Source organism: Palaemon carinicauda, chromosome 41 (genome assembly GCF_036898095.1).
Source record: "Palaemon carinicauda isolate YSFRI2023 chromosome 41, ASM3689809v2, whole genome shotgun sequence".
Taxonomy (NCBI): domain Eukaryota; kingdom Metazoa; phylum Arthropoda; class Malacostraca; order Decapoda; family Palaemonidae; genus Palaemon; species Palaemon carinicauda.
Window position 1 is genome coordinate 32,191,068 of NC_090765.1, and position 12,316 is coordinate 32,203,383.

The following is a 12,316-nucleotide window of genomic DNA, read 5'->3' on the forward strand; positions in this document are numbered from 1 at the left end:
ATAAGTAAAAACAAAATAAGGCTCATGATGACTGGACAGAATTCAAGAGAAAGAGTTCATTCAGGAAAGCGGGTGTGTGGATGTTGTGGGAAAGAAGTATGGGTGAAAGTACTGTAAAGATCATGTTCAACTTTGGGATTGCAAAATATACTAGTTGAAGATTTCCGGTGCTTGAGATATATCAGAAGAGCAAATTGGTAAAAGAATGAAGTGGATAAAAATGTAGTGAAAGGGTAGGTCTTATACTATTTGAATATACTGTATTACTATACACACAACTCTGAATTGGGTATTAAGAGGGCAGTAAGAAGAAAACTTATGACAGTGTGGATGAAGTGGGGAGTTTTTTGAGTGCTGGTAAAGAAAAAAAAAAAAATCTAGTATAAAATGAAAACCTAATGGTCCACAAGTTCTGGCAAATAATATAAAGGAGAATTTGTTTTGTCCATCTGAAGTGTAATTAAGAAATCAAGGTTCGTAGCTAGAGTTTATTTGGAAGGTATATAGTATTATGAATGAGGAAGTATGATGTCGAGCAACTAGATATGATCAGATAACTCAAATATTTGAGGTTTGGACATATGGTGAGAAAGGATGTCTGGAAAGCGTATATGGAAGTAGCTGAATGAAGACCTGTAAGAAGTGCCTGGAAATCTTAGAAAAAAGGATAGTTGAAGCCTGAGACCAGAAGGGAATTCTGGCAGTAATTGTAAAAGGCATTAAAGATTAGAAAGAACTCATTTCATGTTTAACACCGCAAAGAAAAAATCTGACATAACGTTGACGATGATCAGGTTTTCATCTTAATAGCTGAAACTTTGGGATAGATTTTAAAGAATACACATAGCGTCATTTGATACTATTCAATCAGATCTGCCTCATTATTGAGTAACATCTTGAATTGCACATAAGTATGTACCATTTTCATTTAGGCTAACTTGTGTACCATTTTTCCATGGTACTGTGCCTCTAAACTTCAGTCACATATCTCATTATGATATTGTTTTGTATAGGATTGGAAGTTGTATGGATACTTTTGTGTAATGAACATATTATGTACTTTATATTATAGTCATCATAACAGTATCCAAAAATCTTCATAATGGATTGTTTTATTTTAGGAAATGTATGATACAAAGGGTTTTTTGTTTATTATTCATTTTAAAACTATATGGAAATGTAATTTTTTATTTGTTTGCTTTTCTATGGCTTTCTGTATTGTCGGTCATCTTTCTCGTGAAAGTAGTTAGTAGAAATTGTGAAACTTGATTTACCCACATTCGTCCTTGTATAAAGATGTAACATTACATAAAATATTAATTTTAGGGGTTTGAAAAGAAATAAAATATGGGATAGTACTTATTTCTGTCTGGTTGCATTGTTTACATATTTTGATTTTCACATAACAGAGCAGGAGACGGTCCACTTCAACTCGCATCATGTTTCAAAGGCCGATTCTCAGTCTCCACTTAATCAACTAGATCCTGTTGATAAAGCAGAAGATCTGCCTAAGGCTGACCCATCAGTTTTCAATCGGTAGGTTTTTTGATTTTGTAATTTTTTTTTTTTAAATATTTTATATGGAGTACTGAAGTTCTAATTTTAGCAAAGCTTGTGTTTCTTGACTGGATAAGCCATCGTGTTATAAAGACTTAATCCTTTTTTTTATACTAGGAACCGTATGCACATAAAAAAAAACTTTTACTATTGTAGAGGGGGAAATTCCCTTTGTTGGCATATGAATTTAGCATCTTGCAGTGTTACGTCGTATTATGCTTCAGTCAATGTGGTAAAAAGAGGGTTTTTGAGGTTTTCTGTTATTTATTAAGAATTTTTTTACTTTTATTATTGTACATACCTTTTCCTTCTTTCACAGTGATTGTTCTTGTAACTGTTATTATTGCCATGAATCTTTTTATCATATCATAAACTATTAATCTAGAAATGCAAATTCATGACTATAATGATTGAGAATAGAAATATTTTTCTCCTTGTCATCCTCCGAGCCCATATCTTTAAAAAGTAAAATTCTGGGACCAGCTAGCACAAGACAGACACACAATGTCCCCTGGAGGTAACTTAGTGAGCTGGCCTATTCAGCTGTTTCTAGCTTGTAAACCATTATATTCTGTAGTATGATATAAATATTTTCTTATTCCATTTTCAGTATTGTCTCAATAGTGAGAGAAGCATTGAATATGGACCTCCTTGGTATAGATGTCGTGGTAGAAAGCTCCACTGGAAAATATGGCATTATTGATGTTAATGCCTTTCCCAGTAAGTACATTATTTGCTGTTTTATGTATCAATTCCCACCCTTTTCCTCGATTCATCTAGCCACCAGAATGTTTTGGGACTCAAAATACAAGGAAGATTTTCATAGCTCCATTTTGGTCTTGGTGAGAATGGTTCATGGTTTGTGGGCTCTTTGAGCAAGGAAGTCAATTTATTTGCCAAACAAAACATAGTCTCAGACAATCACATGAACATATAGCACACCAAATAAAAAAAACCCCTCATGCTACTACTAACTGCATGGAAACTCTTCTGTACCCTCAGATAAGTGTTTTTCCAAAACCTCTAGACTTTTCATTTTGGTAACCACACCGTCTTCTACTGAGATTGTAATAGCATCAGTGGTATACTTACTTTTCTTGGTGTAAAACTAGAAATATATAAACAAACTAAAACCAATTTATATGGCCATCAAATTCATGCAATTTATAACATATGAAAAAGGTTTTTTTGTTCTATCAGTTAAAGATTTAAATCTATGATAATTGCTGTATAGTTTTGTAACATGGTTTGGATTTGGCTGCTGACCATGGAAATGGCGATACATACTGTACTATGTGATCCTTTATTATTGAAAAGCCTTCAGCATAGAATCCAATTTAATAGAATTTAGTTATTGTACTACAGTATTTGTGATGACCTCAGTTTGAACCTCTGGATAATATTTCCTTTTAGTGTGATTCAATTGTAGGAGTGCGTTGATTTCACATTTACCAAGCTTCAGAACTAAAAATAATTTGTTTTTACACGAATACAAACCTTCGTTCTTTACATAGGCGTATGACTGCTGTTAAAACTTTTAACAAGGTGTCAACAACTACATAGGTTATTACTAGTTGGTAGCAGGAAAGCACTACAGCTCCACTTTGATTTCAGCAGTCGGTGAGGACAGACCTCTGTACTCTCTGGCTAGAAGCTGGGCAAACTCCAGCAATACTCTTGGTCCCTGTTCCCTGTATGATGCTATACCGTCTCCCAGATATTGTCCTTGAGTCAAGAACTTGGTTAATGCTATCATGTTCCCTTAAACTCTTTAGCTTGGCCAAGGGTAAAAGCTCATCCTCGCCTCTTGGGAGTTAGATTTCCATGAAGTTTTAGGAGCAGACTCCTCTATTTAAAAAGTTTATTTTCGCCCCCTGGGAGTTAGACTTCCATAAAGTCTGTATATATGCCAACCCTCCAGGATTTTCCGGCGGGCAAACGCGATCATCATGCGTCCTAGCGAATGCTATTGATTCAATGTTTTGAGCGTCACTTACTGGAAGCCAGTTGCTACAGACTTGGTCTGGCGATCAAATTGCAAAAGCGGTTGAGAGGTTTGCTTAACAAGCAGCCTCTCATCACCCTCAGCATGCACTCAGGTGGAAGCTATCCTTTCACTTGGGAGATCTGCTCTAGCCAGGGTCTCCCTCAGAGCTCGCCGACCCTTCGCGGTTTATCAGCCGACGCAATCACTAGTGAGAGCTGTTGTCATAACCTGGTAGTCTATCTAACTAGGTGGCTCAGAAGAGCCTTTGCACTCCGAGACCAGAACACTCTAGCTCTTCAGAGCTCTATGGTGGTCTTGGCAAGCTGTCTTAGTGTGCACTAAAGGTGAAAGTATTTCTTTCACCTGAGAGCTGCTTGGAGGAGGCCATCTCCCAACGCGCTCATGCGCAGCTAGTACTTATTGCCTAGAGTAAATGTGCGGTAGCTTCAGGTGCGATCGCTGACCAGCTCACTTGGCTGGGTTGAGGGTGTAGCATCATAAGCTTGCGCTCTCAGCTCAACCCCTCCCCCATGGCTCGTGCTTGCCCTTGCACAACTAATCTTGTACTACTTGTAGGGGTAGAACACATGAGCCTGGTTTGCTCACCTGTGGCTATTCTCCTAATGCAAAACTTCCCTTATCGCGCTCACATGTGATCAGTAAACCTACTTTTCCTGGGGGTCGTGCTCCTGTTGGCTTGAAAAACATGCATAAAGCATTTATTTTCTCAGCACACTCGGCATTTACTAAACAATTGTAGAGCTTTTCCTGGCATATAAGTGTGTGCTCAAAGTGATCGCTTGGCTTACCTGAGGACTTGCTCGTACCTGAACGCTCTTGAGCTGGTAAGTATCCTCTCTAGACCCTACACATGCATGAGGTGGTTAGGTTTTAGAATAGGTTGTTTATTCTACCACTTAGGTACTGACGTCACCCTAAAACTAAGATGGGTAAGTTTTATCGAGAGACCTTAGTGCCTGCAATAGCTCTGTATGCATTTCATACACACACTATCCAGTGTTCACATATTAGAGGAGCATCTTTGTATGGAAACATTCTTCCCAGAGCCTGAGTCTCTTCGGGGCAAGAGAGATGCTTATCGGAAGATATTAATTTTTCCTACTACAGTACACCCTCTCTCTCTCCTGAAAGAGTACATATAGAAATCTTGAATATGCCTGGCAATTTCTCCTTTTTGTGATTGCATGATTACGATCTTGCATTCTAGATCAAGCATTCTACCCTGACAATAAATGAAATATGTCAAGATGCATCTTCTTCCCAGTACAGTGGTAACAAGAATGCCAAGTATACACACGGCAACAGATTGATCCCACCATGGGACTGTGCGTTTTGAACTCTTCTCACTTGCACTCAGTTTTATTGCAAGCTTTATACTTAGAGGCCTTCTTTTACAAGCGATTGTTCGTACATTTGAATTTTATCCGCCTTAGTAAAGGAATCAGTCAGCTGATGACAATCTAAATAAAGAAAATGGGACGGTTTTCTTTTTAAAGAAGTAATCTTTAAAGACCAGTCGATAGGAGTTTCAATAAATACTCTTACCATCTTATTCTATTCCATTGGGAGAGATAGAGTGAGCCACTCTTCTAAGGACGAAGAAAACTACAATAGTTTTGAGTGCTATTGTGTTTTCCCCTCAGCAAGATATGACTACAATCATCTTGGCTCTAATCTGCTTTTGGTCTTTGCGAGCAAACATAGGAACGACACCCTTATGCAAACAACTTTGGAACATTTCCACGCAGATTGACTGTGCAAACATTTTTGGAATGTTTCCACTTTAGTTTGTTTTTGCTGATCTATTTAGCGATTACTCACTGTTCAGTAGCTCCATTTCTCTAGTTTGCTCTCTCATTAGAGCTATACTGGGTAGTAGGTTGGCCAGGGCACCAGTCACCTGTTAAGATACTACAGCTAGCGAGTTATTGGGTTCTTTGACTGGCCAGACAATATTATGTTGGATCCCTCTTTCTGGTTACCGCACATTTTTCCTTTGCCTACACATACACAGAATAGTCTGGCCTATTCTTTCCATGTTCTCCTGTGTCCTCATACACCTGACAACACTGAGATTACCTAAAACTCTTTGCTCAAGGGGTTAATTACTGCATTGTAATTGTTCAGTGGTCACTTTCCTCTTGGTAAGGGTAAAAAAGACTTTATAGCTTTGGTAAGCAGCTTTTCTAGAAGGTCACTCCAAAATTAAACCATTGTCCTCTAGTCTTAAGTAGTGCCATAGCCTTTGTACCATAGTCTTCCACTGTCTTGGGTTAGAGTTCTTTTGTTTGAGGATACAAGGGGGGGGGGCGGGGGCACTATTCTCTTTTTCTCTTGTGTTTTTTAAATTTTTATAATGCATATATGAAATATCTATTTTAATGTTGCTACTGTTCCTAAAATATTTTATTTTAATTGAGCATTACTTCTCTTGTGGTTCATTTATTTCCTTTTTTCCTTTCCTCACTGGGGTATTTTTCCTTTTGGAGTCCTTTTCAACTAGGGTTGTAGCTGAGGTAGTAATAATAATGATTTCACTACTAGGGGTTTGCATGTTATGAGAGAGCGGCATGACATAAAAAAATGATTGCGTCACAGTTGCTCAAGTAGATGTTTGTGACCGATCGTTCACCTGTTCGCAATCAGTCGCATACCTTTCGACTTCTGTACTCTTGATTGGTTGTGCACCCCCTCACCTGCTGGCCCAGGGGAGCAACACCCCTTCATTTCTTTCAGCAGACACAGTCGAAAGTGAAGAAGTGGTTTAGTGGGTAAAAGGTAAATGAAGCCTACAAAAATACAACCTGAGCAGGTACTCAGGTTTGTACTGCATAAATAAAGGAAATGCATTTACTTCCCAAGGACTCTTAAGAGGTAGGGCACAGATTTAGTAGTTACACTTAGCCACTCTTCTCCAAGCTGTCACTTGGTGGTGCTCTCTTAGCCTTTGGCATTTTGCCTCCTGCAGGTTGACCTGGGAGCCCCGACCCTGTTTTACTATCGTATAGGCTTTTGAGAGAAGGTATATGCAAAAGCATACTGATCATGGTCAGTCAGCTCATTCTAAGGTTGGATGCTAATCCCGGAAGGAAATTGTAACAACGCACAAGCTTAGCGTATTCCCTGAATAGGGGTGGCATGCAGGCCATAGTACCACAATATTCACCTCTTCCTCGAAGGGTTGGGTTGCCTCCTATGATATAACGATATAACGGAGGTTAACTACAGCCTGGATAGAGGAAGAGGAGAGTCACATGTCTGAGCTTGCGCACTAGCATGCTTATCTGCTTTCACAGGCTGGTCCGCACTACTGTAGCCTCGTGAGTCTCTAGCGCTCACTGGTGGTTGTGTTAGCGTGCCAGGAGTGATTGCCGTTGCACTCTCCTGGCTGGATTGAGAGTGCAGCTTGAAGTCTGCTTGCGCACTCAGCTCGCCCACCTTTGCCTTGTGGTCACTTACACGGTTTAGCCTGCCCTACCTGGTAAGGTATAGGATGTAACGCAAGCTCATGCGCCTGTGGCGTCCACCAGCACAAACCCCCTTGGCTCTCACTAGTTCACGGACAGTTGAGCCTGTCTCGCTAGTGGGGATAGCGCATGCACTCCTCTAGCACGAGGCTCGCATTGCATTCAGGAGCCAACAGTGGTGTCCTCACAAGTCCCGTTTGTTGCAAGGGGGATCGCTGAAGTCTTTTGGCCTTTGGCCAGAGGTGCTGATCATGGTAAAGAGGGTCACTCTACTGTACGAGTGTCTACAACAGATCCCAAGGCTTCTGTACTCGACTCCTTGTCTAGAAGGCGTCTGGTATAGGGGGACCAGTCTTAACACTGGTCGAAATGTAGACCACTGTACGATTAAATAAGCAATCAGATCCTTAGACTTCATGGTTATCATAGACCTCAAGGAGGCGTACTTCCAGATCCCAGTCTATCCTGCTGCCTTCGAGAGTACTTTCAGTTCGTGGTAGCGAACAAGGTATACCAGTTCAGGGTGTTGTGGGGAAGATCATCAACAGCCCCCACAGGTGTTCACAAGGATCCTCTCCTTGGTTTCTGCTTAGGCCCCAAATTGATCTTGGCATACCTAGGATTGAATTTAAACAGTTCGAGGGAAAGTGTCCTTGTGAGGTTGTCAGAGCTAGCTCTCCTATTTTAAGACAATTCTCTTGGCAAGTCCTTCAGTGCCAAGGACTATTGAGACACCTAGCCTTTTTCAAGCTCCTAGTTCTGAACAGTCAATTTCTGATACTGTCCATACAGTTGTAACACAAGGCCTTCTAGTCACAAAACAAGGTCCCTGCCGGAATGATGTTCCTATAGAGGAGATCAAAGATAGATCTTGAGGTGTGGCTTTCTGGCACCAACTTCCACAGGGGCACAGACTTTGTGTCTTCCCCTCCGGAACTTATGCTGTTCACAGATGCATTAAGGTTGGGGAACCCCACCGACTCCAACACAAAGTGTCAGGTCAGTTGTCCGAGGTTGATCAGAATAACCACATTAACATGCTATAGTTTAGGTGACCAGTTTTGCCTTCCAGCATTCTCAACTTCTTTTGAATCACTTGATGGTGTTGATAAGCAATGACACTACTGTAGAGAAATACTATTTCTTGTTAGCTTTACTTTCTAGCAGTACAGATCCTGCTTTGGACAGACAACAACTCACTCTCCCTGTCAGCCCGCTTACTGTTAGGCAAGGAGAACATCCTGTCATGTTAACTCAGATAGTTTGGATTCAAGTGTTCCTTATATTTTCGGACAATAACACTTAATTGCTTATGGGGGTTTTACCAACGGTAGCCCTTTTCTGTCATCCCTTAACAGGAATTTTTTGGTATCCTGCACCCTAGTAACATTACCAGAGACTGTGTTAGAGGATGTTTCTCAATGCCCTTGGGACATTCTTGAGGTCTATGCCTCTACCCCATTTTGTCTATTAAGGAGGGTGCTCAATAGAGTCAGATTGACTCACAACTTCAATATAATTCTCATTGCTTCACTGTGGCTGCAAGTAGAATGATACATTGTCTTTCCACTGCCACTATCAGGGTTTCTAAGGGAGTTTCTTCCTTTTTCAGACTGGTTCATCAACCACACGCCCTGATCTTCCACAATTCAGTGGAATCCCTACGTTTCCACACTTGGAGGTTATCCTGCATCTCCTCTTGCAGAGAGGGTTTTGCTAAAATGACAAAACTGGTGTCTGGATACCTCATGAGGGTATCCTCCTCCGTTTATCAAATGAAATGTGCCTTGTTTCTATGGGTGTTATCGTTGGAAGGGTTGCGTCTCCCCACGGAGCCTTTATACACCCATAGCCTATTTTTACTGTTCTCAGAAAAGAAAAAACTGCACATTGTCAGCAGTGAAAGGCTATAGCTTGGCCTGGAGGCAGGTCTCAATGCTGAAAGGGGCTGACCTTTTCATCTTCAGTAGAGCTGTCTATGCAAGTTCAGAGTTGGAAATAGATCTTCCCATCGTCAAAAGGGAGACCTTTGCCCTGAAGGTGACTGAAGTTCTACATTCCATAGAGGAGGCTTCATACGAACCGCTGTCCTTGGCAACGAACAATAGCTCTCATTGGGAGTGGTCCATGTTCTCGCTCTGACTTCAACCAGAAGGGTTAGTGAGATCTATGGTTTTTCCTGTTACATCGCTTAGTCAATAAGATGGAGACTCAAAATATGTTGATGCGTGGTACCAGGTCGCATCTTTTCAGATTTGGAGTCTTAAGGATTGGTGATGGTGGGAAACTTTTGTCTGATTGCTCACAGCAAACCAACCTAGTATAGATGATCCTGATGACTACAGCTTTGCTCATCATGGCGATACACAAACTTTCACCAAGGAGTGCTAATTGGTATAGATATTGTTTTGTGTGGGATTTGTTCCAATATTCCATAGTGAAACAATTCATTTCACTTCTTTATGACAATGCCTTTGTTTATACAGTAGAACTGTCTACAGTTTTGTTAACAACTAAGATTACTGTTGAAAAATTCTACCACAAAATTATTTTTCTGGGTCGACCTGTGACGGCCGGCGAAAAGTCCTTCTTTGTACTTTTTCTGATATAAATCTTCCAAATATACCAGAGAAAATTAAAAGCATGGAATGCAGAGGTTACAACCCTCGCGCGAGCACCTTGTTGGTGTCGTATATCTAACAAGGGCGTTTGTAAAACACTATTCACAGGCTGTCTTCCATTTAGATAATCCCTTCATCAAAGGGGGAGGGCCGTGACAGGCCCTAGAGAATACAGTTGGGTTACCCTACCGACACCTACCACTTTCTGTGACTAAATTTTCAATTGAAGGTCTAAAAAATTGTCCCAATACCTCTTTTGTATAAAGAATTAAAGTAATTATTCATTCCATTTCAAGTCTTTACTCATGCTGCATTCTTATGTGTTCTATCATTTTCAACCTTTAAGGAATTAGAAAATGTACGTAAATTTTTTCTTTCTCGTACATGCTTTGTTCGTTACAATTAGAATTTATAAATGTATAGAATTTATACCATCAAAAAGATCAATTTTTTTCAATGACTAGAAGTTTCTATTGAAGGTAGAAAGAAATTGTCTCAAAATTTTTTTGTATAAAGAATTATGCTAATTATACATAACATTTATAGTCTTTCCTCATGCTGCCTTATTGTGTGTTCAGTCATTTTCAACCACATCAAGTTTTTTCTTTAAGGAATTAGAAAATGTATATTAATTTTTTTCTTCTACATGCTTTATGCTCTTTAAAATTAAAAAGTATAAATTTGTTATAAAAATCAGTAGAAATCAAAAAAATTTCTGTATTTGCCATGATACTGGGAGGCTTATACTGGCTTTTAGGGTGTCTTGGTAGTTTTTTAAAGGTTGAGTTGTGTAAGGTCTTTTTTCATGTTTTCAAGTCTCGAAACCAATTAACCCTTTTACCCCCAAAAGGACGTACTGGTACGTTTCACAAAACTCATCCCTTTACCCCCATGGACGTACCGGTACGTCCTTGCAAAAAAATGCTATAAAAAAATTTTTTTTTCATATTTTTTAAATTTTTTTTTAGAAAATTCAGGCATTTTCCAAGAGAATGAGACCAACCTGACCTCTCTATGATGAAAATTTAGGCTGTTAGAGCAATTTAAAAAATATATACTGCAAAATGTGCTGGGGGAAAAATAACCTCTTGGGGGTTAAGGGTTGGAAATTTCCAAAGAGCCTGGGGGTAAAAGGGGTTAACAGTGTATCATGAGGTATAACTGTACTGTATTATGTGAAGTTGTTTTGAATATTGAAATATCTTGGATTCATTCTAGTGTTGGAGTATAAGGCAAAGAAATTCAGACAAGTTATTCAAAATTCATTTAATGAAATTATTTGATCAAGTATGTCTGTACTTGAAAGTAGCTCTCAAACCATTGTTCTCTAGGGGTTGTGCCATAGCCTCTTTATCATGGCCTTACACTGTCTTAGATTAAAATTCTCTTTCTTGAGGGTACACTCGGGGCACAATGTTCTATCTTATTTATCTTCCTCCATTTTTTAAGTTTTATAGTTTATGTATGAAAGATCTAATTTATGTCTGTACTTGAAAGTAGCTCTCAAACCATTGTTCTCTAGGGGTTTTGCCATAGCCTCTTTATCATGGCCTTACACTGTCTTAGATTAAAATTCTCTTTCTTGATGGTACACTCGGGGCACAATGTTCTATCTTATTTATCTTCCTCCATTTTTTAAGTTTTATAGTTTATGTATGAAAGATCTAATTTAATGTTATTACTGTTTTTAGTATATTTTATATTAATGGTTTATTACTACTCTTGTAGTTTTATATTTCCTTTTATAATTACAGATTTTCTTTTATGGATAAAAATTAGTTAAAATTTATAAGTTTAACTACATTTTATCATTATTGTGGAGGTTTACATAATTTTACCACCAGTCCTTTTTTTTGTTTTTGCATTGGGACAGTATTTGAGTTCTGAACATAGGCCAATTTTATAAATCAGAAAAATAGTTTTATCAGAATTTGTAGGTTTGACATTTAATTTGACATGAGATTATTCTTTTGGAATTTGGTTATCATGATATTTTTTCCCTTGTAGCAAGATGTGTTGCAGGATGATATAATGTAATCTTAAGCAAGTCATTATTAGATTCTAAAGAATTTTGAGGCTGACTGATTCTTGCAATACGTTTTAGGTTATGATTCCGTACCGAATGTTTATCATGATATTTTTCCCTTGTAGCAAAATGTGTTGCAGGATGATATAATGTAATCTTAAGCAAGTCATTATTAGATTCTAAAGAATTTTGAGGCTGTCTGATCCTTGCAATACGTTTTAGGTTATGATTCCGTACCGAATTTTTATCATGATATTTTTCCCTTGTAGCAAAATGTGTTGCAGGATATAATGTAATCTTAAGCAAGTCATTATTAGATTCTAAAGAATTTTGAGGCTGACTGATTCTTGCAATACGTTTTAGGTTATGATTCCGTACCGAATGTTTATCATGATATTTTTTCCCTTGTAGCAAAATGTGTTGCAGGATGATATAATGTAATCTTAAGCAAGTCATTATTAGATTCTAAAGAATTTTGAGGCTGACTGATTCTTGCAATACGTTTTAGGTTATGATTCCGTACCGAATGTTTATCATGATATTTTTTCCCTTGTAGCAAAATTTGTTGCAGGATGATATAATGTAATCTTAAGCAAGTCATTATTAGATTCTAAAGAATTTTGAGGCTGACTGATTC

At 38.6% G+C, this 12,316-nt stretch overlaps 1 protein-coding gene across 2 annotated transcripts in view; it reads left to right on the forward strand.

Moving 5' to 3' along the window:
* LOC137632499 (inositol-tetrakisphosphate 1-kinase-like) overlaps nt 1-12,316 on the forward strand; it is an 84,698-nt gene that overhangs the window by 53,941 nt on the left and 18,441 nt on the right. For both annotated transcript variants that reach the window (XM_068364461.1, XM_068364462.1), the window contains 2 exons: nt 1,410-1,536; nt 2,168-2,277. In XM_068364461.1, coding sequence (XP_068220562.1) covers nt 1,410-1,536; nt 2,168-2,277 — 237 coding nt within the window. The remainder of the gene's footprint in view (nt 1-1,409; nt 1,537-2,167; nt 2,278-12,316) is intronic.